General features: G+C 44.6%; 2 protein-coding genes across 6 annotated transcripts in view; one reads left to right on the top strand and one right to left on the bottom strand.

The window, feature by feature from the left end:
- KDM1A (lysine demethylase 1A) overlaps window positions 1–13,187 on the top strand; it is a 66,070-nt gene extending 52,883 nt beyond the window's left edge. For both annotated transcript variants that reach the window (XM_055140309.1, XM_055140307.1), the window contains 8 exons: window positions 108–181; window positions 1,600–1,711; window positions 5,732–5,864; window positions 8,189–8,376; window positions 8,742–8,856; window positions 10,799–10,926; window positions 11,523–11,669; window positions 12,698–13,187. In XM_055140309.1, the coding sequence (XP_054996284.1) occupies window positions 108–181; window positions 1,600–1,711; window positions 5,732–5,864; window positions 8,189–8,376; window positions 8,742–8,856; window positions 10,799–10,926; window positions 11,523–11,669; window positions 12,698–12,883 (1,083 nt within the window). In that variant the 3' untranslated portion in view covers window positions 12,884–13,187. The remainder of the gene's footprint in view (window positions 1–107; window positions 182–1,599; window positions 1,712–5,731; window positions 5,865–8,188; window positions 8,377–8,741; window positions 8,857–10,798; window positions 10,927–11,522; window positions 11,670–12,697) is intronic.
- Window positions 13,188–15,417: 2,230 nt separating this feature from the next.
- LUZP1 (leucine zipper protein 1) overlaps window positions 15,418–24,090 on the bottom strand; it is a 98,491-nt gene continuing 89,818 nt past the window's right edge. For all 4 annotated transcript variants that reach the window (XM_055140305.1, XM_055140306.1, XM_055140304.1 and 1 more), the window contains 2 exons: window positions 20,717–23,889; window positions 15,418–18,150 (listed from right to left, as the gene is read on the bottom strand). In XM_055140305.1, the coding sequence (XP_054996280.1) occupies window positions 17,995–18,150; window positions 20,717–23,770 (3,210 nt within the window). In that variant the 5' untranslated portion in view covers window positions 23,771–23,889 and the 3' untranslated portion in view covers window positions 15,418–17,994. The remainder of the gene's footprint in view (window positions 18,151–20,716; window positions 23,890–24,090) is intronic.

Genomic DNA, 24,090 nt, shown 5'->3' with positions numbered 1-24,090 from the left:
TGCTTAGGCCTGCTTGTTGGTAGGATCTACACAGGGATGTGACCCAGACCATATAACTAGGTGGGTCTCTGACATGAAGATCAACTTAAGTTTTCTTAATTTATCAGGAATATGATGAATTAGCTGAAACACAAGGGAAATTAGAAGAAAAACTTCAAGAATTAGAAGCTAATCCCCCAAGGTAAGGAAAGCAGTAGAAAGGTACCCTCTACTGTTTTTTTTCTGTTAAGATTGGGAGAAGTTATAAAACGCACTGGATTTATTATTTTTTTTGTTCAGTGAATAAATTGTTTAATGAAACATCATTGTTTATAGAAATACATGTCAAATTCCTAAATCACAACTCTTAACATTATTTTGGGGTGGGGGTGAAGCTGGCCACACCTTGCTATACTCAGGGCTTACTTTAGACCCTGTACTCTGTGCTCAGGGATCAGTCCCGGTGGGAATTCAGGGGCTATACTCTGGCCCCACACCTATGTTAAAGTGTTCAGAATGTTCTAGCAACTTAAATACGTTGTTTTTGAAAAGGTTCTCACCATAAGAAGTGGTATTTGCATGGAAATGTAGTAAATGAAAATTGAGTTGAGAATATGATGTTGCTTTAAATTCCCATAGTTCTAGGGACTAGGAAAAATGTACACATATTCCCAATTGTTTTTTGACATTGAGTACTTGCCCACTGACAACATTGTGCTTCGTGTTACAGCTAGCACCACATATATTTGCTTTGTTCATTTATCCATTCTTATTGAGAAACCTTTGCTTTAGGGCCAGAGAGAGAATACAAGGTATTTGGCTTTGCTCTCAGTCAGCCCAGGTTTGTTCTATAGCATTGTATATTGCCCCCAACTGCCACCAGAAGTAATCTCTGAGCACAGATCTAGGAGTAAGCCAGGTTTAACCCTCAATGTTTTTATAAGAGGGTAGATAGAAATCCATACTTAATTTAAAATACAAAATAATTTTTTTGCAATAAATAAACTTGCGTAGTGCAAGATGACAGTGGGAAGCAGCTTTCCCTCGCCCCTTAAAATAAATTAAACCTGATTATAGTTTGCTATAGATAGCTTGCTACTACTCTAGGCAAAAAGGACCAAAAGATTTAATAGGACAGCTATGGTGGGATTAGGGCAGGGGTTCCAGGGACGTAATACTTAGAAAACAAGTACTCTCCCACTGAGCTGTAATGTCTTCTACCTTTTGGGGCTTCCCAAGCAGTGCTCAATGAGCTCAGGGGTCTCTCCTGGCACTATTTAGCCAAACAGGCCAGTGGTTCCATGCTTGGGCCCGAGGATATGGTAATGCTTGGTTCTGCAGTACCAGGGACTATCAGGGCCACCCCAGCAGTGCTTGGGGGATTCTTGGACTATACTCAGTGCTGCTGGGAATTAAACCCAGGTCTGCCACTTGCAAAACATGTGTGCTAATCCCTGTAATCTTTTCCTGCCTCCAATGTCTCTACTTGGAAATTCTTCACAAGTAATGCCTAGTCCTAGGATGAGGTTCCCATGTTGTTGACATTATTGACATCAGTTCATTGATAAGTGTTGCTAATGTCCTTTAGTAACCTTGTGTTCTTTTGTTCTCATTTTGCAGTGATGTATATCTCTCATCAAGAGATAGACAGATTCTTGATTGGCATTTTGCAAACCTTGAATTTGCTAATGCCACACCTCTCTCTACACTCTCACTTAAACATTGGGATCAGGTAAAATTTTATTGCATGTACCTCTTAGAAGGCTCTTAAGAACAACTGTTAATTTGTATATATATATATATATAGTATACGAAGCTTTATTAAGAAATACATAAATTATAACTTGCATATAATGCACCTCACCTGTTTCAGTGAAGTTGAATATTTTGCCATAATTACAAACCATCCTCACAATCAAAACAGAACATGTCTCTTTTCCTAAGAAATTCTCTTGTCCCTGTGCATTAAGTTACCAATTTGACCTAAAATGAGAAGTCAGTTCAGATCTTTTGCCACTTGAGAAATTTTGGTTGTCCTGTTGGTGAATGATAAAAAGATTTTACATTTTAAAAACTGTGAATATAAAAATACTTTCTTAGTTTACTTCTTGCCTTTTCATTTTCTTTTTTGTTTGTTTTGGGGGGACTAGAGTGTGATAGCACAGCGGTTAGGGCGTTTGCCTTGCTCATGGCCAACCGGGTTGGAGTCCTCTGTCCCTCTTGGAGAGCTCGGCAAGCTACCGAGATTATCCTGCTCGCACGGCAGAGTCTGGCAAGCTACCTGTGGCGTATTCAATATGCCAAAAACAGTAACAAGTTTCACAATAGAGATGTTACTGGTGCCCACTAGAGCAAATTGATGAACAGTGGGTCGACAGTGCTATAGTTTGTTTATAGTGTCCCAGGGCTTAACCCTGAAGGTGCTCAGGACCATACATATATGGTAAGAGGATCGAGCCAGGGTTGACTGCCTGCAGAGCAAGCACCTTGACCCATTGGACCTGCTTTTCATTTCCTAATAGTAGTTTACAAAGAGCAAAAGTTTTTAATTTTATGAAGTTCTATTTTTCAAATCTTTAATTTAGGCTTTGTCCTTATTTGTATCTTAAATTTTTGTCTGGGACCAGGAGAGAGCTCAGTCGGCTGAGGGCTGAGCATGTGCTTTGCGTGTGGGCTCCAGCACTGCATGGTTTCCCAAGCACCACAAGGAGTGACACTAAGCCCAGAGCTGGGAATAGCCCCATAGCAACCAGGGTGTGTGGCCTCCAAAGCAAAAACAACAAAAATCTTTGTCTAAACTAAGCCCCCCAATATTTTTTTTCCTATTTTCTTCCTGAAGTTTTATGGACTTGATCTTACGTTTAAATCTGGTATTCTTTACACTTGAATACAAATAGTGGGAGGTAAGGGTAGAGTCATAATTTTTCATATGGTAATCTGATTATACTGGTGTCATCCCTTTTTATTTGTCATGCTCTTTGTTGAAAATCATTGACTATGTATAGGAGCTGTCTGTTGATAGTTACTCTTTCCTGTTCATTTACCTGTTATATCCATGTGCCCCTATGACACTGTCTTGATCACTGTTGCTTTGCAGAAGGTCTCGAAATAATCAGGTTTTGCAACTTCTTCAGCCTTGCTCTTTTTTTGAAAATGTTATGGCTATTTTAGATCTTTATTTTCATAAAAGTTTTTAAAATCAGTATATAGCCCCCCCCAAAAAAAAAAAAGCCAGCTTCCTGGGATTTTGTATTTTTCAGTACACTGGTCTTAAATTTCTTCTGTTGAATTACTCTGAAATATTTGTGTGATTTACTTTTGAATTAGAAATAACAGAGCACTGGGGCTGGAGAGATAGTGCAGTGGGTAGGATGCTGGCCATGGCATGTGACCAACCCAAATTCATTACATCCCTGGCACTATATGTGGATTCCCCAAGCCCACTAGGAGTGTGTGGCCCAAAACTAACAAAAACAACAACAAAATTAGAGCTTTTTAAGTATTGGATAAAAAGTCTTTAAATAAGACTTGTTTTGTATTTTAAACTGTGTAGAAGTAGGGCCAGAGTGATAGGTCAGTAGGGCACTTGCCTTGTATGTGGCTGATCGGGGTTCAGTCCCTGGCACCCTATATGTTCCCTTGAACATTGTTAGGAATTATTCCTGAGTGCAGAGCCACGAGTAACCACAGAACATCGCTGGGTGTACCCCCAAAACTTAAAAACAAAACAAAAGCTGTGTAGAAATAAATACTAATTAGATACTCGATGATTTGTCATTTTGATTTTTATATGTAGCCAGTGTTGTTGATTTGAACTGATCTGTATCTGGGAGTAAATGAGTCAGTTAGTGAAAGTTTTGCTATCTGTCTAACACTTTACCTAATTCCCCAAAATTGTGTTGTTTCCCCCCTAGAAATTTCACGAAATTAGAAATACCAAGTGATCTTGAAAAGTTTCTCTATGGGTGGAGACATAGTATAGTAGGTAAAGCGCTAGTCATGCGTGTAGCCAACCCGGGTTTGATTTCTTGGCACCACATATGATCTCCCAAGTATTGAACCTGGGTTGGACACTTCCTAGGCTTGCACCCTAACCACTTTTGGCCCTTAAAGCCCTTATACTTCAAAAGAATAAAAACTGAGTTTGTGCTTATGTAAAAGAAAATGTAGTTAAGATGATGAATCTCTATATCATGCCAAAATGGTAAAGCATTCAGAAGCTTAAGTTCAAAACTCTTAAAATGCCTAATCTGGATTTACTGAATCATAATTCTCCTACCCCTCATGGATAGTCTAGACTTGGTGTTGGATTGTTAGAGTAAAAACTATAATCTCAACGAACTTCCCTAGTCTCACTGCCCAACGATAAATATTACGGACATTCTGGATTTTTTATTCTTTTCCCTTAGTCTCCTGGGCCATCTGAGGTGAATACTGAGTGGTTTTTAATTTCTATTATAGAATTTTCTTTTAATTTTATAGTGGTTCAAAATAATTTATTACATTCAGTATTCCAACACCAATCTCACCACCATTATTTCTAATTTTCCTACCAACATGCAAGCCTGCCCCAAAAGCAGGTCCTTAATAATTATTTTGTGTTGCTTGTTATGAATAATCCGCTAAAACTGATACAAAAAGGTTTCCTTAGAGGAACATGTGTGAAGATTGTTGTATCTCACCTTGGAGCCATTAAGCCCTTGTATAAGAGATTATTAACATGTTGTTACAGGTTGAGCCTTGTGTGCCTATATATATATATATATATATATATATATATATATATATATACACACACATATATATGTATATATATATAAATTATTTTTATGTAGACCAGTTGCCTTCTACTTTACACCCCATTAAATGTACTGTGCTACTCTTGGTATATCAGTGGTGTAGAGTATGAGGTGTAGCTCCAGGAATTCTAAAATTTTAAATAGGGTGATACAGTTGGAGTTAATTTAACTGGATGGAGACTTTGGAATATGGAGGCATCTCTGCAGCTTGTTGATCTCTTTCGAGATTTATTTGTGAATCTCTGCATCATGGCTGTTAATGAGCTCATACGGTACCCGAAACAGTTCATGGGCATGACCACCAAACTCCCGGAAGAACAGGGAGAGGGGGGAAATAGCCCATTCTTGACTCGGTGAAACCTGGAGATTTCAGTCACACAACCTGCATACCTGAGCTTTTCAGCAGATTCGTTCTCATGGTTGAGGCTCGTCCCTAGCCTGTGGAGATCAGCCGTGAATATGGCAGCAATTGGGTTCTGGAGGTTTTCGGCTGCCAGGGCTCTGTTTGCGTGTGTGATGGACTCGCCCTCCCTCACTCTGGGCACCCTGGATGAGACTCAGCCTGGCGCAGGGTCTGGAGGCATCTCTGCAGCTTGCTTCTTAGATTTATTTGTGACTCTCTAGATCATGGCCATTATTGAGCTTATATGGCACCAGGGACTGTTACAGAATTTTGAGTTATTTTACCAGTCAGTGTTTTTCAGTGTTAAAACTCAATTTTGGGCCAGAGCAGCAGTACATTTTTCTTTGCACGTGACCAGTCTAGAATCAATCTTCAGCATCCCATATGGTCTCCCGTGCCACACCAGGAGTGATCCGAGCACAGAGCCAAGAGTAACGCTGAGCACCACTGGGTGTGGCCCAAAACCAAAAAATAATAAATGAGAACTCCATACAAATGGCATTAATTACATTAATAAATGTGGGACTTCATGTCCTTTTCTCCTCTTCAGGATGATGACTTTGAATTTACTGGCAGCCACCTGACAGTGAGGAATGGCTACTCATGTGTGCCTGTAGCTCTAGCAGAAGGCCTAGACATTAAATTAAATACAGCAGTTCGGCAGGTCCGCTATACAGCTTCAGGTATGTCAGTGCCTTATGGGTAAAATTGATCTATTTTTTATAATCACTTTTTTTTTTTAAATCAAATCACAGTGAAATAGTTACAAAGTTGTTCATGATTGGGTTTTAGTCATAAAATGTTCCAACACCCATCCCTTCACCAGTGTACATTTCCCACCACCACTGTCCTCAGTTTCCCTCCTGCCCTCCCCACCTGCCTCTAATGCAGGCACACTGACACCACTCTCTCTCTCCTCTCTCTCTCTCTCTCTCTCTCTCTCTCTCTCTCTCTCTCTCTCTCTCTCTCGCTCTCTCGCTCTCTTGCTCTCACTTTCCCTCCTTTCCTCCCTCCCTCCCTTCCTCTCCACTTCTCCCCTCCTCCTCTCCCTCCCCACTTTTCTTCCCTTTCGGGCATTATGGTTTGCAATACAGAGTCTGAAAGGTTATCATGTATATGCCTTTACCTACTTTCAAAACTCAAATCTTATCCAGAGTGATCATTTCCAACTTGTCATACTGGTCCTGTCTCTATCCTAACATCCCTTTGCCTCCCCCACATACTTGTGGCAAGCTTTCAACCATTGACCAGTCCTCCTGGCCTATTTTTCCTGGCTTTGAATATTAGTCTCATACTTTATTTTTTTTATATATATAGATGTATCCCACAAATGAGTGTTGTCATTCTACATCTGTCCCATTCCTTCTGACTCACTTAGCATGATATTTTCCATGTTCACTCGTTTATAAGCAAATTTCATGACTTTTTTCCTGACAGCTGTGTAGTATTCCACTGTGCAGATGTACTTTAGTTTATCAGTAGTATGTATTCAGGCAGTCAGATGATTATTTCCAGATTCTGGCTATTGTGAATACTTCTGCAGTGAACACAGAAGTGCAGGTGATATTTCTACTGAGATCTTTTACTTTAAAACATGGTCTTTTATTCTGGCATACAGGGTAAAAAATAGGTATGTTTCCTGGTAGAATGTACAAAGACATACAGGGGAAAAAAAAACAAAACACCCAAACCCAGCATTTACAAATACATTTACGGGATTGAGCCTGTAAAGCTTTTAGAGAATCTGATATATTTATACACTGTGTAAATCAGAAAATTGAAAACAGTTTTCAGAGTTTCCAACCTATGCATGAATTACCATGGCATAACAGCTACTGAGTTTGAACGTAATCTTGCTAAATAACAGGATTTCCACCCACTCTCCTTATCTAGAGTTGCTTGGATCATCAAAAATTAAAAGTTTCCATTTTATTTTCCTTTCAGAGACAGCTTCTAGCTGACATTATTGAGAATCTCTGCAGCCTTCAGTGATTTGTCAGAGATTGTTCAGGGTTAAAATGCTTGCCTTGCCCCTGACACCACATGTGGTCCTAAAGCTTACTCAGGAGTAAGCCCTGAACCTTACTTCAGGTGTGGCCCAAACTTCTCCCTCCCTCCCTCCCTCTCTCCCTCTCTCCTTCCCTCTCTCCCTCCCCCCCACTAAGTAAAGTTATTTGCAGGCAGATCTTAATCTTTTGTTCATTTTCCCATCACATTTGTTCACTTTCTATAATCTAATGACAGAAAAGGGGCATGCACCGAGCTCATATTCTTTGAGCGGTTTTATGAAATTACATATGGTATTCACTAAAGAAAAAGTCCACCTGAAAGAAAAATAAAATTTATGTATACTCAGCATCCCTTCTGTAATCACCTCTGAGCTGGTTGTTGTCTGACGCCTATCTGTGCCTACAGCAGTCCAAGGAAGAGCATGCACAGCTTTAGGGGGCAGCCCTGTAGTCTGCAGCCTGCCTTTTGGTTCTTCTCTGGGTTCTTAGGCCTAACTACAGTGACAGTGTGAGGTATTGAGTCTCTCAGATACTCATTTACTCTTAATTTTGGTATAAATTTACTTTGTCACAGATAGGTGTGATCATGAAATAGTCCACATCGTCCTCAGTGTGACAGACAGGATAGTCTGATGGTACAGATCAAGTACTTTGGAATTATTAGGATTTGAACCTCTTCACTTATATGCCAACTCTGCCAGTTTTTCTATATATTCTGTCAACATTAGAGAACATATCTGGCATGTGCTGACCTGGGTTCTGTCGCTGGCACCATATGGCCTTCTAAGTGCTGCTGGGTTTTGCCCGGAGATCCTAGCACCCCTGGAGAGATTCCCTAGCCCCCTGAGCACCACTTCAAAGCACTTTCCTACCCCTAAATAAAGGAATAGAACCAACTTCATAGACTAATAGTAAATATTCCTACTGTGCACTAAATGTTCCATTCTTCTTAACACTGTCCTTGTTCCCAAATAATCTTTCCCTTACTGTCTTTCTAGGTTGTGAAGTGATAGCAGTGAATACCCGGTCCACAAGCCAGACCTTTATCTATAAGTGTGATGCAGTTCTCTGTACCCTTCCCTTGGGCGTGTTGAAGCAGCAGCCGCCAGCAGTTCAGTTCGTGCCGCCTCTTCCTGAGTGGAAAACATCCGCTGTCCAGAGGATGGGATTTGGGAACCTCAACAAGGTCACTTTCTGCTAGAGGGCGAGCATCTTGACCCGCCTATTGTGCAGATGCTAGTAGTCTCAGTGCTATCCACTTAGGGATGAAAGAAGTTTCGTTTTTGTGTGTTTTGTCTGTTTTACCTGAGTGAAGCCTGCTCATTTATTCACTCAGTGCAGTCACTTCATTTACTAAGAGGACAGTCTTTTGGGGGTCACTTCATCAATTCAAGCCTACGAAAAAGAGTCCTAAATATTCTCCGAAGTAATAAATCTATTATTGGGATCCCTCGGCTCACATTGAGAGGACACTTGACTAAGGTCTGAAAGAAAGGCTCTTCCTGCTGTATTCTGAGCCCTGTCACTGCTTATTCTCCATTTTGATAACAGGTGGTGTTGTGTTTTGACCGCGTGTTCTGGGATCCAAGTGTGAATCTGTTTGGGCATGTTGGCAGTACGACAGCCAGCAGGGGTGAGCTCTTCCTCTTCTGGAATCTCTATAAAGGTAACTGCTTCTAGTTTCAATCTCTTTTCATCCTTATAGGCATAGAGAATTAGAAAGTTTCTGGGTTTTGTCAAATCTTACATGTTTTATGACCTAATGTTTCTGAGATCCTTTTTAGGTTCTGGGGGGGTTATTGAAGAGAGGAAGAGACCTTGGTCACACCTCCCAGCCTAGCAGTGCATTCAGTAAGGAAGTAGGCAGTGTCATAACAGGGACCCTGTTGTCAGTACAGTGAGAAGGAAAAACCCAGGGCACTGTAGGAGAAAACAAGAATCATCCAGTAGGATGAGGACAGACCCAGAGGCTTCTTGGAAGGGGAAATATAACTTTTTTAATATTTAGGAAGGGGAAACATAACTTTTAAGATATTTAGTTTAGGTAATAGGTTACGATAATATAAACTTTAGTGGTTTTGATGTATACCATCCCTTACTGCCACCACCGAGATGTCCCAAACCTTCTCCTACATGTCCTTAGCTTTTTTATTGTTGGGGAAGGGGAGCCGCCAACACTACTGCTTAGGGCTACAGCTGACAAAATATGAACCAGGGCCAAGGCAGTATCTGCTTGTTGGATAACCTTTGTACTATCTCTCCAGCCCAAATTGTATTTTTTTTTATTCCCAGACTTATGTATCTGACTTGTTCTGCATCTTTCATCAGAATGTTTTGATTATAAAATGTAACAAACTCCTGCCTTCTGTTTTAGCAGTTTTCTCCTGTAATGGGATCACTGTTTACTTCTATATAGAGCTATTTGTAAAAAGTCTATCTTGGCCCTACCTCATTCCAAGGAAAGGAATGAAAGACATAGTGCCATGCAGCATAAGTTACTGCCTTAATTGCATACCCCAGTTCTTTCCATCCCATCTCACTGCTAAATCTAACACACTTCTTCACGTTCCACTTTGTTCCCTGAGCACACTGCTTTCTTACAACTAAAGTGCTCTTCCCCCTTCCCTGTCCAGACTGAAAAAGTCTTTTCAGGGCCCACTCTTGGCTCCCAGAGATCCTTTCCTTCCCACCCCCCGCCAACTTTGCTGAATATTCTCATCTGTTCTTATTGCCAGTAGCCACTAAAATCCCCGCTTCCACCTTTCAGTGGCTTTCTACACTCAGCCAGTAGGCAGGCCCGGATAACCTAGTCTCTGTTTCTTCAGCTTGCTTGTGGTTTTCCTTCTTTGCTTTTACCTACCTTACCCCTTTCACTCCCTGGGCTCCAGGCACTTATTTTGCTCTATTGCTGGGATACTGCAAGGCTCCATCAATGTCCGCACTCAGGTACTGTCTGTGCCTTGTGTTTTTGTCGAGTAATTTTTCTTCCCCTTTTCTACATGGCATACTTGGTCTAACCTTCAGTTTTGACTGGTCACTATTTCTAGAAAACCTTTCAAGTGACACAACATACCCACAAAACCAAAATTGCCTGTATTCTTTTCTCTGTATCATTTCCTTATTATCACAGTTCATATTTATGTATCTCTGATTATCTGTTGATCTGCAAAATATAATTTCATAGCTTTTACATCTCCCTTATCTAGTACTATGCCTATAACATAAACCTACTGTATATTCATCAGACAGATGGTGAGTAAAGATGGTGCTGTGCTTGGAAGGACCAGGGATAACAGGATACAGTCTGCCCTTTTCAGGGAGTCACGATGGTGCAGTCTAAGAAACCTGTCTAAATATGGAGTTATTTGTTAAGTCTCCCTTATTAATGAATTCTGAAGTTCTGTCTCCCAAGTTATACCCTGCGAAGTGCATGAGTCACTTCTGTACTTTTCCAGCTTCCTTCTGGAATTCAAGTTGGCCTTTGAGAAACCCAAGTTGTCTTTAGCATGAATGGTTCATCAGATTTCAGAACCAGGATCTGTGGGATATGATAATGTTTGTAAGCAAAATCTGTAGGAAAACCTTGGAATTGTGCTTTGTTTCCGTAGCTCCAATACTATTGGCATTAGTGGCAGGAGAAGCTGCTGGCATCATGGAGAACATAAGTGATGATGTGATTGTTGGTAGATGCCTGGCCATTCTCAAAGGGATTTTTGGTAGCAGTGCAGTGCCCCAGGTAAGTAATGGGGGAGGATGCAGGCAGGTGGGATTTGGGAGTTCAGATCAAACTAGAGATCAGTGTTCTCTTAACTTACATCATCATGGACTCCTGATCAGGAGTTTCATCCAGAATTGAGATGATTACATAAATTCTAATTTATGTAGTTCTATGCTCTGGATTCAGAGAGAAAAAAAAGAGAAGAAAAAAAAAATCACAGAGCCCAGAGACTCTTTGCTGCATTTGCTCTAAGGAATCTTCTTGTGTCTTAGAATGTGGCCAAACTCCTCTTTAGGGAAATCTTAAAGATAACTTGTTTCTGATCCTTAGGCCCCTCGAGACACTTTTAGATGCTTGTGTTCCCTTTGTGGATAGGCACACTTCATATTGATTTATAAGGGAGAATAATGGCAGGTCTCTGGATTTATTAACAAGAAAGCAGCTTGGAGGCAGTGGGTTTGCATCAGTTATATTTTTAAAGCAGCAACATTCATCATTTGGCTGAACTCATTTCTGCCACCTGTAATTTAAATCCCCATCTACCATAGCTATCTGTTTAAGAATGACTAGTTTTGCCCTTGGCATCCAGTAATAACGTCTCCTGTTTTCTTTAGCCCAAGGAAACTGTGGTGTCACGCTGGCGCGCTGATCCCTGGGCCCGAGGTTCCTATTCTTACGTAGCTGCAGGATCATCTGGAAATGACTATGATTTAATGGCTCAACCAATCACTCCTGGCCCCTCAATTCCTGGAGCTCCACAGGTGAGAAACGGGTACACTATTTGGGAAGAGGCCAGTATCTCAAGATCTCAGAGTTAGAAATTTGTCTGTTTTGTTTTTTAATTCATAGTTTCAATCTGTTTGAAATGGAAGAGTCCAGTGTATCTGTTTTTTCTTAATTCAGATTTCTTGGCTGCTGCACATTCTCAATTTCTAGATGCCTCCATGTGAACCCCTAACAACCAGGTGCTGGAGAGATAGTATAAGGGTAGATCCTGGTTTGATCCCTCAGCTCCACATAACAGCCTGGTGCAGAGCCAGGAGTAGCCCCTGAGCACTGCTCGCTATGACCCAAACCTCCCCAATAGTCATCATCATCATCATCATCATCCCATTAATCATCGAATTTCTCGAGCAGTCTCAGTAACGTCTCCATTCATCCTAGCCCTGAAATTTTAGAAGCCTTTCTTTACTCGTCCTTTCCAATGGTGCCACATTGGAGGCTCTTTCAGGGTCGGGAGAATGAGACCATCATTGTTACTGGTTTTGGCACATGAATACGCCATGGGGAGTTTTCGAGGCTCTCCCACGTGGGCAGGAAACTCTTGGTAGCTTGCCAGGCTCTCCCAGAGGGAGAGCTAGGCCATAAGATGTCCCCAAAAGTAAAAAAAATACCCTGGATCCCTTTCTAGCTGATTCCAGGCCCTGTTGCAGAGAGCAGTCAAGGATTCCTCAGGACCTGATGGCCAGCCTGCTTGCACTGAGGACCAAAAATACACCTGAGTAAATCCATGAGACAGTGAAGGGTCTACAACTGTATTCCCTGAGTGGAATCAATAAATGAGACAGTTACACATCACCCTAGAAAACTTAAGGCTGCTCTGAGTTGCCCCACTTCTAACTTCTGTCACCTTGTAGAGAAATACCTGCTGAAAGGGACATCCTCTTTGGTATGACAATGGGTCTTTATGACAGTGGTCCTTTATGACAGTAGTCCTTCCAGTATATCAAAGGTTTACTGAGCAATCAACTTGCTGATTTTCTTTCCTCTCCCACCCCTCCCCCATTAGCCAATTCCACGTCTCTTCTTTGCTGGAGAACATACAATCCGTAACTACCCAGCCACAGTTCATGGAGCTCTGCTGAGTGGGCTTCGAGAAGCAGGAAGAATTGCAGACCAGTTCCTGGGAGCCATGTATACTTTGCCTCGCCAGGCCACACCAGGCGTCCCTGCACAGCAGTCCCCAAGCATGTGAGACAAACCTTTCAGGAAAGAGGCCGATGTTTGTCTTTTGCTATGTAAGCAAAGCTCTTCTAGCAATACTGGATTCCATTAAGAATTAGCAGCTGCAGGAGCTCTTGATGGGAGTCCAAAGATGGTGCTCTGGTTCTGGTGTAGGAGGCTACCTCCTTCAAGTGACTAGAACTAGGGAGGCACTTGTCCATTAGTGTGGATGTCTCTGTTCTTAAAGACTAAGGCAAGCAAGTGCTGTAAGAATACATCTCTTGGTGTGGTGTTTTTTTTAAAATATTTTGAGAATAAAACTTCATATAAAATTAGTCCTTTCTATGATTGTTATTCCTTTGGAAGTGCTATTTTCTCCATATTTAGTCACTGAAAATGGTTTGATCAGCTGTATAGAACCAATGTGGACCTAAGAGTCCCTCCACTGGGATGGTAGGGTGCTGATGGTATGAAGCTGTAGGTCAAGCAGATCAAATATTAAGAAACTTATAAAACAAAGGGGCTGGAGCAATAGCACAGCAGGTAAGGTGTTTGCCTTGCATGGGCCGACCCGGGTTCGATTTCCAGCATCCCATATGGTTCCCTGAGCACTGCCAGGGGTGATTCCTGAGTGCAAAGTCAGGAGTAACCCCTGAACATCAGGGTGTGACCCAAAAAGTAAAAAAAATATATAAAACAAAACTGGACAGACTGGGATGAGTAATGTGGTGGGAAATGTGTGGACTGTTTCCGTTTGGTTGTCTGGTCTAGCTCATAAGAATTTATACAAGGGGGGCTGGAGAGATAGCACAGCGGGTAGCGTGTTTGCCTTGCCCGCGGCCGACCCGGGTTCGATTCCCAGCATCCCATATGGTCCCCTGAGCACTGCCAGGACTAATTCCTGAGTACAGAGCCAGGAATAACCCCTGTACATGCATCACCAGGTGTGACCCAAAAAGAAAAAAAAAAAGAATTTATATAAGTTAGAGCTGCAAAAAGTAAACGTGAAGATTTATCCCTCCTTTCCAGAGAAGAATACCAAAACATGCAATTCTTAGGAATCTGATGCAATAACATAGCAGAGCCAAAGACTGACTCTCAACAATTGTTGGGAGCTTCTTCTAGTCTTCTCTTGCAGTGTGACTCCTAGGTTAAAGTTTTTTTTACATTTTTACTTTCTACTTGCGAGTTATCTGATGAAAAGTGAGGGCATAGATATAGCTTGAGGGATTTTTTGGTTTGTGTGTGATAAAAGACAAATGTAAAAACTAAGTTGTGACAACACTAAAACTGCTATGTGAGTCAAGGTATGTCCTTTTCTAAGCCCCCTGTCTTATGTTTCCAGTCCTTAGAGCATCAGTGACTAATAATTGGCTGTTTTCAGTGAAATAGCTTGATGTACCAGTGTACGCAGAGAGGAACACAACAAAAATGGCATCACGGACTCACACATGGAAACTAGGGAGCTTTATTGGTTACATATTGTGCTGCAGAGCCAACAGACAGCATTAGAGCCAGAGGATACATGCAGACAGGCAGCTTCAACTAGACACATGCACCCAAGGAGCCCCGAGTCACTGCTCATGGCTTCGCCCTGGTTTCCAGTGACAGGGTCCAGTCTCCTTGGTCCTGTGCTTGGAGCAGGAATGTAGAAGCTGCTGCACCTGGACTCCAAGAGGCAGGGGTGAGACCAGAGCACCTGCCTGAGCAAGTAGGTTTGGACCAACAGATAATGAGGCCCCCAAGAAAGGGGCCTATAATGCAATAAGTTTATCTGGGGGCTACCTCTCTCTAGCCCTCCCAGTCTTAAAATACAAAAAAATAGACTTTATTCTCTTAAAAATACATTCCATTCAGTACATGTTTTGAGCTGTGAAGCAGCAGGAAAATAGGGCCCCTTTCCTATGATCTTGGTTGGGAGGCTTTGAGGAAACCCTGTTCCCCACCTGGGGTATTCAAAAGATCATCCCGAAAAGCAGTTCTTCCACAGCAGTCTTGTTGGAGTATCACCAACATAAACCCCACACCAACAAAGGCAGTGAAGGGCCCAGAGCTGGGCTCCTTTTCCTTTACTGGGTAGTGGTAGCACTTGGCACAGACCCACTAGAGCTAAGACTGCCACATGGATGACAAGTCTATTAGACCCCCACATACATCCCACAACAGGATGTTACTTATGTGCAAGCTTGCCTGTGGCCAAGGCTGGAGTCCTTGGCCCCACTGCAAATCCCTTTTAACCCACACCATTTCATTGCTACTCATAGCAGAAGTGGCTTCCTTGCCCACCATCCCTGCAGCCTTCTCTGGTGGTTTTTTAGTATAAAGTGGCAAGAAACAGGCAGCAACAGGTTTCCTGGCCTCACGAGAAGCCTCCCATAACCGTACACCTGCCAGTAAAATCTGGAGTTAGCCAAGCTGCAGAAGAGGCTTTTCATAAAAAGTGGGTGTGTTGGCTATGACATTGGAAATATTTGGCTTGATCAGACAACTATTTGACTGTCAGGTCTCCTGTATTTGGAAGTTTCTTCCAGGCACCCCCACCCCACCCCCCACCCCCTACCCCCCACCCCCCACCCCTCATGGTGAGGCCTGGGTCACCTCAATGGATCTTCAGAAAAATGTCTTCTAACTTTGGAATTGGAGAGCCAGCTGAGCCAGCCATTGAAGGCCAGGGCAACTGAGCCTCCACCCTTAACTCACAAGTGGCACTTCCTGCAATGCTGAGGGTTGTTTCAAAATAAAATTGTAGAGCAGTTCTAGAAAACATGCAGATTAAGGAACAGCATTTAAAATCAAACCTATTGCACTCAGATTTTTAACATAGTCCCAGCAGGAGGGTACCACAGCCGTGTCTCTTCCATAGAGCATCTTGGGGAGTGGATTGTTAGTGCTACTGGAAAGGGAAAAAAATCCAGACTTTGGCACCAGAAGCTACAGCACCAGAATCCAGGGCTCTAAGGCCCAAATATTATTGGTGAGATCTTTGTAGGCATGGCATAGTGCCCTTCTGTTTCCATCAGCAAAGAAGAGCCACAGATTGTTTCCTATGCCCTCAGTTGACCACACAGAGGTCAGTTTCCTTTGGACACTCAGGATTGGCAACCTGTTGAAGAATGACAGGGAGGCTACGAGTGAGGGAACTGCAGCCTCGAGCAAGCTGGCCTGGAGAAGCTGACTGAAGGAAGAGATTTTTTAAAACCGCTTCTCAGTAAAAATGGAAATAATCATAAACCCAAAAAATTTTTTTTAATTCCACTTAAGTTGAATATTGGAGGCAGGGATTTGGAGAGGGAAGGCAAGCCATATGGTAATGCTCTTAGGTTGATTAAATTCCAAGTATGGAATTAGAAATTAAGACAAAACATGCCTTTTCATCAAAATAAGGTCGGTGTGCCCAGGACTCCCAAGTCTGATGCAGACAGGATGAATGCTGGTTCCCATCCTACGCAGCAGTAGGAAAGATGGCTCAGGCAGCGCAAAAGCCAGAGAGAAACCAGCTCATGTTAGGAGAAACATTCTGTGTGGCATTGAGCAAGGTTGGTAACGAGCAGTAGACGTCATCTAATCTAACTCCTTTATATATTATAGATTGGGAAATGAAGGCCAAGGGAGATTCTCTGACTTCATGACAATGAAACTTGGGGAGCCTGAAAAGGGACCGCCGAAATAAAGGCAGGACAGAAAACAAATTCCCCAAACCCATGTAGCTGACACCCTTCTAAAAGCAAGAGTACTAAGGACAGGAGAACCCTAGGACGCCAGATTTAGGGCCCAGAGAGACCATTTCAAAGACCTCATTTTATAGGGAAGGAAATTCATGCAACAAGAAAGTGAACAATTCAGTTATCTCAACACCTAAATGTTCTCAATATATTGGTGAGATCTTTGTAGGCAAGCGTAGCTGCTTCCTAAAGTTAACCCTTGGAAGCACATCCCTTTGAACTGAGAAAATGCCATAGAAAAAAACTGTGCCAAAAAGATAAGTTCTTTTTTTCTTGTGACTAGTATAAGGAAACTAAACAATTTTTATTTATGTGGCCTCCTAAAACATCTGTTGTGTTTGGAAGTAGATACGTGCCTGCAGCCCCAGATGAACATGTATCACCTTTTCTCCAATGAAGTCGTTTTACTGACAGCCTTGGCAGAAATCATGGACCCACTTCCATAGGAATGCATCAGCTCAGTAAAGTGCGAGGCCTCCTCCACAGGGGTGAGGAGGAACAAAGTCCATGCCTTTCATGGAGCTATTGCTTTGTGGAGTGACTAAAGGGAAATTGCTTCTTCTTGTCTGCTTTTCCCTTTGCTGGGCACTTCTTAGAAGGCAAAGAATTCTGGGTCAGGCCCAGTTTAGTCTGGAGATATTCCTAAGGTGGAAACAATGAAGTCAGCCTGAAGTCTCCAGCCACAGGAGAGGAGCAGCATTATTGGTGCCCAGAGAACAATGCATGAGGCTTGTGCACTTGCAGGTGCCTTTGGAAAATGAGCAGAGCGCCGGGGCAGGAGGAGGGATGTCATTCCAACAGATGGGTACCCGTGTGCTCTGCCCCCAGGAAACAATGGTTAGGTAAGGGGCCAGGTCAGAGAAACATCAACTTAAAGGGGAATCCTATAATGTCTCTTAGAGGCAGCACAGACCTCTCAACTCTAAAGGGAAAAGGAACGAAAGCCCCCTAGATGGAGCTGATGGTTTGGTCTTGGTATGTAGCCTTAGGACAAACAAAGAGAATTGGATGCAATGAGAAGACAAGTCAGAACATGGACCGAGAGAAGGGGTTGCCCTATGATCACCCACCAAGGAGCAGAGAAGAGCTTTCAGCTGCTGCTATGGGGTGAGGATACAAACAAAGGGTTTGTATATCTTTCCCCGCTTGGGGGCCAGAATGGTCCATCCTACCTGGGGTAAAGGGACAAGGAGAGGACTCATGCGTCACGGAGGGCTGGGTATAGGTGACAGTCCAACTTGTAGTCTCTGATCCCATCCAGCCAACAGGCAAAATGCCCTGAGCCACAGCCTGGCTTTCTGCCAGTCTCAGCCAAGGCCTGGAGTCTAGCCTGGTTAATTGGCTCGGGATCCGTCACAGGGCAGGAAGGTGGAAGAGCTGAGAAACAGGAGCAGAGGAGATGAAGTTCTCACCAGCTGGCTCAGTTTTCCTCAGCACAGGGCCTGCTGGGCCGTAACCGTTCCTCGGCCCGTACTCGCCCGAGCTCTGGCAGCCCCTGCTTGGCGGGCAGTTCAGACCGTTCCAGGGAGTTGTGCAGTCGCTTGTAGACACTTAGTGCGCAATCCTCACCTTCCTCCTGTGCCAGATGAACAAAGTGAATCATGGGGCATAAAGTAAAGAAGAACAAGACACCCTGACTTGACACCCAGTGGTCTTCTGTAATGTGGGGGCAGAGTGGGAGGGTAGGGGAGAGGGAGGATGAGGAAGGTGACGGGAGAGGGAGAATGGCAGGCAAGATCACTGCATAATTGCAAAGATAAGCTCTGGCCCGAGTTTAGACTAAAACATTTTTGGAATCCACGAATTTGGGAATCCAGCCTGCTGGGAGCATTCTAAGGAGACCAGATGCTCACAACCAATCAGGAGCCAATAGAGGTGGGGCTCTGGGAGGGGGGCTTGGGAGCTACAGTACCACAAATTGAGTTCTGAGCCTGTTGGATGTTTCTGGGGGAGATACGTCTTTCGAAGAAGGTTTGGAAGGACAGAGAAGTGTGCTGAAAAAGCTGGACAGCTCTTTCTTTCCAGCTCCTGGTCAGTCCTGAGCCTTCAGACTTATAATTTGGCTGAAGCTCAGGTCAGAGCATATATGCAGTTACGTGATGGTCTGTCTGGGCTCTCCTCTCTCCTGACCTCAGGAAAACTATGAAAAGGGCCCACAGAGGCAGTAGAGTGGGCAGGGAGTATCCAGACAGCACCCGCTCATCATCCTCTTTGATTATATATATGAAAGGCAGGTGTTTTTTTTGATAGTTTTATATATAAATGTACATATATTTATATATACATGTATAATAAAGGCATGTATTTCTCCAAAATACATCCCTGAAGCTTATTCACTATTAACTTCAATTAAACTGCATGTATGTGTCCATCCCAGTGTTTCAGGGACCTAACCTGTCTTTCTATACTCCCAGGATTCTGAGAGTATCTTTTTTATATTCTCCCAGACCCTGCCCTCCAAACAAGTAAATCCCAGAATGCAGATGTGGAGCCAGAGACACAGCTCAATAGAAACACACACACCATGTATTTGTGAGGCCCCAGGTTGAATCCAGGCCACAAAACGGAGAAAAAAACCACAACAGCAAAACACCCTAATCCTCCCCCACCATCTGGTAACAAAATGCAAGTATGAACAAGAAAAAATACAAAAAATATAAAACTTAAAGATAAAAACTACTAAAGTCAAATATTAACTATATAGTAATTCACTTTAATAGTGTGAACTAGGCACGTTATGTTTCTAACCCTGTTTCTTATCTAAAAAACAAATAATACTTATTCATGGGGCTAATGGAAAAACTAAAGTAGTAGGTGTGTGTCAGGCATCAAATATCTACAGACATACAGAGCTTTACAAAACATCAGGGTCACCTGCCCTTAAAAAAAGAGGATACTGGAGGCTGGTGAGATGGTGCAGTGGGTAGACTGCTTGCCCTGCACATGGCCCACTTAGGTTCAATCCCCAGCACCCCATAGTCCCTGAGCACCACCAATATTTCCTGAACGAAGAGCCAGAGTAAGCCCTGAGCATCACCAGGTATGGCCCCAAAACAAAAACAAAAGAGTGGGTGGGAGGGAATACTGTCTAGGTTCAAAGATGTGTCCAGACCATGGCCAGAAAGTGCAACCTCTGGCAACAGTGTGTGTGAACACTGCAGTGACCCCAGCAAGCACCAAACCATAACCTGTGTGCCTCAAACACAAACCTCAGGCAGCACTTGTACAAGAAGGACAACTAATAGGAGTGCAAGCTCTGATAAGCACTGCAGCCGAGTGTGCAGCACCCGCAGATGTTGTGGGGTTCCCAGCAACCACCACAGATAAAAATCTCAGCCAGATGTGTGTGCAAGCCCCAGTTACCAGTGACAACAATGAAGGGAATTTGAAATGAAAGGCACTTCTGGATGCTTCCCCATTAGATGATATTTTGACACTCTCACTCAGATAAACCAAGCAGCTGGTTCTGGAATGATCTGTCATTATCTATACACAGTGAGTCAGCTGTGCCCTCAGACACTGAGGCAAAAAAAAAAAAAGAAAGAAAAAAGGTCAGACATGAAACTTTGAAAGTAGGTAGGTGCAGGGGGCTGTTATCTCCCTCATCCTGTTCACCTTAACTAGGAAGCCCAGGGCTGGATAGATAGGAACCCTGCAAGCAACTGACTTGGGTTTGATTCCCAGAACCCCAAGTAATCCACCCAAGCCCTCCAGGAGTGATTCCTGAGTGCAAAAACCAGAAGTAACCCTTAAGCACTGCTGGGTGTGTCCCAAAAGCCAAAAAATAAACAAGCAGCCCAGAGCACCCTCACCTGACAAACCCATCCCTGCCACAGGAGAGAGAGAACACAGGCTTTCCCGCTCGCCAGCTGCTCTGTGTTCCTCTTGGGGTTAGCAGGGGAGCCTGGCCATCCTGGCAACCCGGGTAAACTGGCTGTCTCTCCTGTCTGTAGCCTTCACTTACAGAGGCCGAGTGGAGGAGATAAATTGAGGAAAGGTTTGACAGTTCTCTGAGCTATCGAGTTCAAACTGGTGTCTCCTGCCCCTCGGTTCCCAGAAACTTGAGACCTCCCCAAGCCGAAAGGAGAGAAAAGGAGGAAGGAGTGAGGGACAGGGCATGCAGAAGAGGGCTCAAGACTCACCAGGCCGGCTGAGTGGTTCCAGGCTGCAGCCGTGGACGTCTCTCCCACCCGATTCCGACGCGTGAGCACCTCACCCACGGTGAGGCTACTTTGGGTCCTTCTGGAGGACAGCTCGGGGGCATCTCCAGAGTTTCCTACCCTTCGAGTGCCCTGTTCATAAAGGCAGGACCTGGACTGTTCGAGGTCTGAGTAGTCTGTGGCAGCTCTCTGAGTGTAGGCATTGGTAGGCTCCACATTCTTCCCTATCCGAGCTGGGGACTCTTCGCAAGAGTTCAAGTCCCGCCGACTCTTCCAAGCGTTCCGCACAGTAACGTGCCTGGCATCAGCAGAGCCCATTTCTGAGGGGGCACTGTTGCTTTTCGGGCTGATTGTCTCCGCTGGGAGCACATGGCTATTCCTCTCTAAAGGGTCGGATGGCTTGATGATGATGCTGCTCCGAGACACCACTGTCTCGGGCCTGTTTTTCAGGGGCCCATCTCCTACGCGCTCCACATCTGTGAACTGCATGGTGATGTCGTGTTTGTGGATGGAGAGCTCAAAGGGGGAGCTGACATGATTGCCCGCAGCTGCCGGCTCTGCGGCCCCGACCTGGATGTTGCTGGTGGACGTGTGCCTCTCCCGTGGGGCCTCGGCGGGGGCGGCTCTGTCCGAGGGGTAGATGGTGATGCTGCTGGTCACTTTGTTTGGCCCTGACTTGGAGGAGGCCTTCGGCTTCTCCAGTGGGACCTCAGTTCCTGATCCGCCCATGATTTTCTTCACATCCTTATCGATGATGATGGGCTTGATGACCGCTCGAGACCGCAAGGCCTCTCGGGGGCTGAAGGGTCGCTGGCTTTTCCCCCCAGTGTTCATGGTGTCTGGGGGCTCCACCGCATTGCCACCGGCTCTGACGGCTTTCACAGGTTCGTTTTCTGTCACAGCATCTTTATCATTCTCAAACAGGGCGGTTCGAAGGCCCCCACGGGGTTTGCCTTTTTCCCTCAAGCTGGAATGTTGTCTGGGCTCTGGCTCGGGGGTGATGGTTGTGTTGACCAACTTGGCAGTAACGAGAGAGGCCACATCCATGTCGTCATCTGAGTCGGCCTTCTCTCTGCCACTGGATTTGATGACTCGACACCTCAAGGCCTCATGCTGGCTGCTGTCTTCCGTCACGACCGCTACTGGCTGATCAAGTCCTTTATTTGAGGCTGAACCGCCTTGAAGGATGTTCTCTTGGCCTTTGGAGCTAAACGGATATTTTGATAAAGGCGGTGTCTTGGAAGTTGGGGAACCGGTATCAGCCTCCAGTCCATTGGGCGCTTTTTTGCCCTTAGGAAACCCTTCTGGGGAAGCTCTTTTAGAAGAGGCCAGAGCTCCGACGGCCTTAGAACTGCTCGATTCAGTGGCCTGAGTTATCTGACTTCCACTGCCAGACCCTTGACCCCTCTTGCCATAGAGGGCGTCAGAGGCGGCGTCGGAAGCCTTGTCAGCTCTACCCAAAACGTCACCGGGAACAGATCCATGGGTGGAGTCGCCAAATGCTCGCGTTGTCTTTTCCACTTTTCCCTTCAGCCCACTCTCCGTGCCCAGTTTGGCAGCCCCCTTCCAAACTTTATTGTGCTCCTGAGCTGCTGGTGGGTAGCGGCTAAGCACCGAGGGCTGCTCCCTGGACTTCTTCCCTTCACTCTGAGCAGAGCCCGAGGCAAATCGGTCTTCAGTCCTCTTTGTCTCCTGAGTCCCATTGTCTGCTCCTGCCCCCATGTTGGATGTTTTTCCTCCTCTCCTGCTGGGGAAACTGGGGGAAGAAACCTGCCTGTTGCTCAGAGAATAGTTTTCATTGCTGAGAAGAAACTCCCTGCTGCGGATCCTCTCCCTGTGCTTGTGCTGAGGAGACTGTTCTCGGGGCGCGTGCTTGGACACTGCTGCCTCACTCCCGTGGCCTCTGAACTTAGTCCTCTCGTGCCTGCCCTTGCTGTTCGGGAAGGCGTCTTCCCCCTCCACCTCCCCATTCTCTAGCTCTTTCTGTTTCTTGATTTGCAGCTTTATCTCCTCCAGCTGGCTGGCGAGGAGCTTGTTTTTATTCTGTTCGGTCAGGTAGTTATCCTGAAGGTCATTATTTCGGGCCCGCATTTTCTTCAGCTCTTCTTCCAGAGACTCAAAATGTCTGATCTGTGTCTTAAGTTTCTCGATCTCCTGGTTCAGGTCTCTGACTTTGTTGTCTTCCTGATTTCGGTTCTTTTCGTTTTCTGACCTGTTTCTTGTTTCATTCTCTACGTGCTTCAGGTAGTCCAGCGTGCCCTTCCTTCTTGACTCTTTGGAAGGCAGCGTGGAGGAGATGCCGTCCTCGATCCGCAGGTCATTCCTTTCCAAAAGATTTGAAGCATTCCTGCTATAATCTCGGTTCACTTTTTTGTTCTGTTCCAGTTTCTGAGTGAGCTCTTTAATTAACTTCTCATTTTCTTTGTCTTTTTCATTCAAGTATTTTCTTTCGCTGACAAAGTTCAGAGTCAACGTTTTTAGCTTCTCCAGCTCCGACACCAAACTCTGTTCAGTTTTATCCAGCCGATCCTCAGAAGATTCCAGTTCTTTCACCTTCACCCTGAGCATTTCCAGCTCTGAGGAGATTTTCTTTGTCAGATTTCTCTCCTCATTCAGGCTTAAGCAGAGTTGGGTACAGTCATTCTTACTCCTGCTAAAGGCTTCCTCCAGCTTTTCCAGCTCGGCCATGCGTTTCTGAAGCCGCTCAATCTCCGACTTCAGCTCCCGGGTAAGGTTTTCCTCCTCTTCGAGTTTCTCCTTCATCAGCTGACACAGATCCTCTGCTCTCTTGATTTCTTCATCTTTGCCTTCAATTCTCAGCACCCGCTGACGCAGCACTTCGATCTCAGCCAGCATGCCGGACTCGCTGCCCTCCGCCTGGATCACCTTGTCCTGGAGGTCCAGGAGCTCCTCCTCGGCTTTCTGGAGGTTTTTGGTGGCCTCCTCCAACTCATCGAGCCGGCGGCTCAGACTCTGTAACTTAAATCGCAGGTGGCGGCTGGAGGCAGAATCCTTATAGCTTGCTAATTCAGCCATCTCTCCTGCCAGCCACTGTGGACTCCCAGAGGCAGCCAATTCCACTCAGGAGGGTGAGAAATGGTTACCTTTCTCTTGGGATCCACAACCTTCGTTGGCAGCTGGAAATCATTATCAGTCTGCAAAAGGAAACAGAGAGGATGTCAACAGATACAACTAAAATCTGCCCTTCGGCTCCCAGTGATTTAAAAAAAAAAGCGCCCTTCTCTGCCCACAAGGAATCCTTGATTGAACCTAGAATAAAGATGCTCAAATCTCAATCAATGAAATAAACTGGCATTTTATTTCAATATGTGTAATTCTGAGCAGATACCTGCTGG

Source organism: Sorex araneus, chromosome 5, assembly GCF_027595985.1.
Source record: "Sorex araneus isolate mSorAra2 chromosome 5, mSorAra2.pri, whole genome shotgun sequence".
NCBI lineage: Eukaryota > Metazoa > Chordata > Mammalia > Eulipotyphla > Soricidae > Sorex > Sorex araneus.
The sequence above is the reverse complement of the archived record's forward strand: the minus strand, read 5'-3'. Positions and strand labels throughout refer to the sequence as shown.